Source organism: Pseudomyrmex gracilis, unplaced genomic scaffold, assembly GCF_002006095.1.
Source record: "Pseudomyrmex gracilis isolate BER0280 unplaced genomic scaffold, ASM200609v1 scaffold_133, whole genome shotgun sequence".
NCBI classification, from domain to species: Eukaryota; Metazoa; Arthropoda; class Insecta; order Hymenoptera; family Formicidae; genus Pseudomyrmex; species Pseudomyrmex gracilis.
Window position 1 is genome coordinate 162178 of NW_018020717.1, and position 3976 is coordinate 166153.

General features: G+C 40.2%; 2 protein-coding genes across 6 annotated transcripts in view; one reads left to right on the forward strand and one right to left on the reverse strand.

Annotated features, from left to right (window-relative positions):
* LOC109856745 overlaps nt 1-1835 on the reverse strand; it is an 8902-nt gene extending 7067 nt beyond the window's left edge. The window contains exons 1-2 of the mRNA XM_020432362.1: nt 1045-1835; nt 488-899 (exon numbers count right to left, since the gene is read on the reverse strand). Coding sequence (XP_020287951.1) covers nt 488-899; nt 1045-1421 — 789 coding nt within the window. The 5' untranslated portion in view covers nt 1422-1835. The remainder of the gene's footprint in view (nt 1-487; nt 900-1044) is intronic.
* Nucleotides 1836-2517: 682 nt separating this feature from the next.
* LOC109856746 overlaps nt 2518-3976 on the forward strand; it is a 3614-nt gene continuing 2155 nt past the window's right edge. For 2 of the 5 annotated variants that reach the window (XM_020432363.1, XM_020432367.1), the window contains exons 1-3: nt 2518-3018; nt 3360-3522; nt 3614-3782. In XM_020432363.1, coding sequence (XP_020287952.1) covers nt 3621-3782 — 162 coding nt within the window. In that variant the 5' untranslated portion in view covers nt 2518-3018; nt 3360-3522; nt 3614-3620. The remainder of the gene's footprint in view (nt 3019-3359; nt 3523-3613; nt 3783-3976) is intronic. The other 3 variants (XM_020432366.1, XM_020432365.1, XM_020432364.1) reach the window with 3 other exon arrangements.

Genomic DNA, 3976 nt, shown 5'->3' on the forward strand with positions numbered 1-3976 from the left:
ATAGATATTAATATCTATATATATACCTATATATATATATATCTATATATATATTGTTTTTTATTTTGTAATATATATTTTACTCGCACGATATCTGGACAATGTTGTTCGAAGACTTTGCATTCTACTGATTGACGTGAGATCGTGAACAATTTGTTGAATTAATCAATAATAAAGTTAAAGGCTCAGCGGGGAGACAAACTATAAGAAACACGTAAACCAAAGAGCCATAGGTCCAAGTGGAAATAAATTGCAACAGTAGTCTGTGTAGATCAAAGGATCGAAACGTCCACTTGATCTACACAGACTACCGTGTTGCAATTTATTTCCACCGTCACCTTGGACCTGTTGTGGCTCTTTGGTTTACGTGTTTCTTACAAATTTGTTGAATGTTAAATTACAATCGTTCCTCGAGCGATTTGCGCGTTCGTCCAGGAAACCTCCTCGAGTGGCTCGTCACAACAAACCGAGATCCGGCACGACTTACCAAATTGACGGCGTCGCGCTCGCGCGTCACTTCCTCCAGTTGCGACTTCTCGCGGCGTAGCTCGCCGTTCAATCTGCCGACTCGCTCGTTCTCCGCGATCAGCAATCGTCGCAGAAACTCGATCTGAAGATGCAGATGTTCAACCTGTTGCTCGAGTTGCGCGATCTCGGCGCGTCTGCGTCGCCAGGCGTTCAGCACGAGCATGTGACAGACCACGCTCGCCGCCTTGACCGTCGGATCCACCGACGACGATGATGCGGAAACGACGCTGCGCTCGGATCCCGAGGATGGCACGGTGTCCGTCCACGATCCGCAGTAGACGACGCTACCGCCGTTCGCTGAAAGGATGTCCTTTGATCTCTCGGCTATCTCCTCGGGGCGAGGACCCGCGCTCGAACCGCTGCTCTCCGACCTGCGACAACACGCGTTTGCGAGAGATTTAAAACAGTTTGCGAGAGATTTCACGTGGCTGTCTCGTGTTTAAAAATGAATTTTCTTTTCAGGTTTAATTTCTCTGGGTTTCCCGCGATATTTCCCGGAGAAATATCGCGGCTCACTTGACGTCGCCGATTTCGGGATCGGCCGCGGACAGGTCCATCATCGACAAGCTCTTCTTGCAGCGGGGAGTGGTGCCTATGGAGACCAGGAAACCCGGCGGACATCGATCTACGCGGTTCTTCGACGTCGATTTTACGGAACGATTAGTTGTCATCGACAGCCCGATCGGCAGTCGTCTGTAGGTAGTATTCGCGGGTGTGCGATGATCGACGACGCATCGGTAGGGGGTTGGTCGTGGATGGCATCTCACGGACAACGGGGGGCACAATAGTCTACGTTGAACGCATCGGGGCAGCCTGGTGTTGTTATCCACCCTGGCGACGGCGACCGGGCGAGAACTCGGATTTCGTTTCGACAGAGTGATCGTTTCCGGCATGTCGCTCCCGGTTTTTAACAAGATTGTGTCTCTCGCATGCGATTGAAAATTTGTTTGCGCAAGTCTCTTCGTCGTTGGGGACGACGCGTAAATAAACGCGATCGGAAACAGCTGAACTGATCGACGCACCGGGTGTGTCGATTGTTCAAACAAAAAAAGCACAAGAAAATGTGTTCGTGAAAATTAATTTATTTACTTGTTAACCCTCTATGGTTGCCCATGCTAACTTTCAAGTCACAAGCTAATATATATCCACGTTTTACCAAAAAGTTTTAGTTTTTTTTTCACAAGATGATGTATACGTCTTGAAATTTTTTTATATTTCAGAAACAAATTCGGCCCACAGAGGGTTAAATTTATTATTTATTTATGTAGCATTATATATCGTAGTGTTATATATTTAATATATCGTATACTCTCCCCTCTCTCCTCTCTCTCTCTCTCTCTCTCTCTAAATTTTTTAACTCGATTTTTAATCCACATTTTACCAAATAGTTTTAGTTTTTTTCACAAGATGATGTTATACGTCTTAAAATTTTTTTATATTTAACAAACAAATTCGGCCCACAGGGTTAAATTTATTATTTATTTATGTAGCATTATATATCGTAGTGTTATACATTTAATATATCGTATACTCTCCCCTCTCTCCTCTCTCTCTCTCTCTCTCTCTCTAAATTTTTTAACTCGATTTTTAATCCACATTTTACCAAATAGTTTTAGTTTTTTTCACAAGATGATGTTATACGTCTTAAAATTTTTTTATATTTAACAAACAAATTCGGCCCACAGGGTTAAATTTATTATTTATTTATGTAGCATTATATATCGTAGTNTTATACATTTAATATATCGTATATTCTCTCCTCTCCTCTCCTCTCCTCTCTCTCTCTCTCTCTCTCTCTCTAAATTTTTTAACTCGATTTTTAATCCACATTTTACCAAATAGTTTGTTTTTTTCACAACATGATGTATACGTCTTAGAATTTTTTTATATTTAACAAACAAATTCGGCCCACAGAGGGTTAAATTTATTATTTATTTATGTAGCATTATATATCGTAGTGTTATATATTTATATGTAGTATTATACATTTAATATATCGTATACTCTCTCCTCTCTCTCTCTCTCTCTCTCTCTAAATTTTTTAACTCGTCACATAAATAATCACATCAAAAATCGTCTTCAACATACACGACCGCAAATTGCGAACCACTCGAGGGTTTGAATTGATATTTTATTGATTTTTGGCTCAAAACTTCACGGGTTCTTCGCGTTTCATGGGTTATTTCCTGCGCAAATACCGTGGTTAGTTACAGAAAAACAACATGTTCGTACGTGTGTTCGAAAAAAACTCTAAAACACAAAAATTTCGCGCACGCGCACGCGCACGTTGCGGTCTTGTTTCAACCGATAACTCAAAATTGACGACTCATCCGCTCGTCGGCTTAGTTTGTCGTCACTTGTGTGTACAGTCTAGTCTATATATGATATACATATATATATATATATGTATACATTATTATAACATCGGCATACCAAATGTTAACAATAACGTAGAGATAAGGAAATTTTGCCAGCATTTTGTAATCACAGGTACGTGTCACGTTTCCCTTGTTGCACTTTTTTTTTTATCTCAAATGAAATTAATTTCAAGAAAACCTATTTTCACACAAATTTATCTTTGGATAAGTGAATCGTGCGTTGCTTAAACAAGCGACGCACCAAAGACTTAAATTGCAAAAAAAAAAAAAAAAGAATCTGCATTATATAAAAAAAAATTATCTCGGAGAAACTAAAGGTAACGAGAGCACAGGATATTTCTTTTTTTTTCCCCACGTGATTTTCGCCCGATAAGCGCGAGCCACGTTTTTAACCTTCGTCTCTCTTCCCTTCTCTCTCGCGCGAGATGTAAATATATTTATCATTTCGAACAGAAATATTTTAGACACTTTGAAACACACAGGAGGAGGTCTCTTCGAACATTGTGCGACATCTCGTTGCCCGCTCGATATACAAAAAAAAAGTTAAATAAAATAAAATCGTATAACACGTATAAAAACAAAGTGTTAGATCTTCGGGAAACTTCCAGAAAAATCTGTACGTATATTTGAATATTATTCGATGTATTAACTCTGTGTGCGTGTGTGTGTGTTATGCACATAAAGTTACATGTAATTAACACTTGTAGATAAACAATGGCTTCGGAGAGAGAGATTCAAATGGAACATTACACATCGAACATATCCGTTGATATTCTGGTACAACCGCAGGTACTTTTTGTTGTTGGAAATACTTTGATTGCTCCGATAGTGGGCGAAACCACCACGCCGAAGCACAGTACATTACCTGTTGTTCACGTGAGTTGAGTTCCGCAGTATAAAGGCCGATACTCACAGTATCGAATGTATTTTGGAGAATGTTCGAGTTGTGTGTTCGAGCGGGATTGGTCGCAGAATTTTTCCCGAGAGAATCTTCTCTCGAATCGATTCTTCCGATTTTTCTTTGAGTTTTGAACTTAAGGCCGTCACGCCACGCACGTGTGTTGTTATGA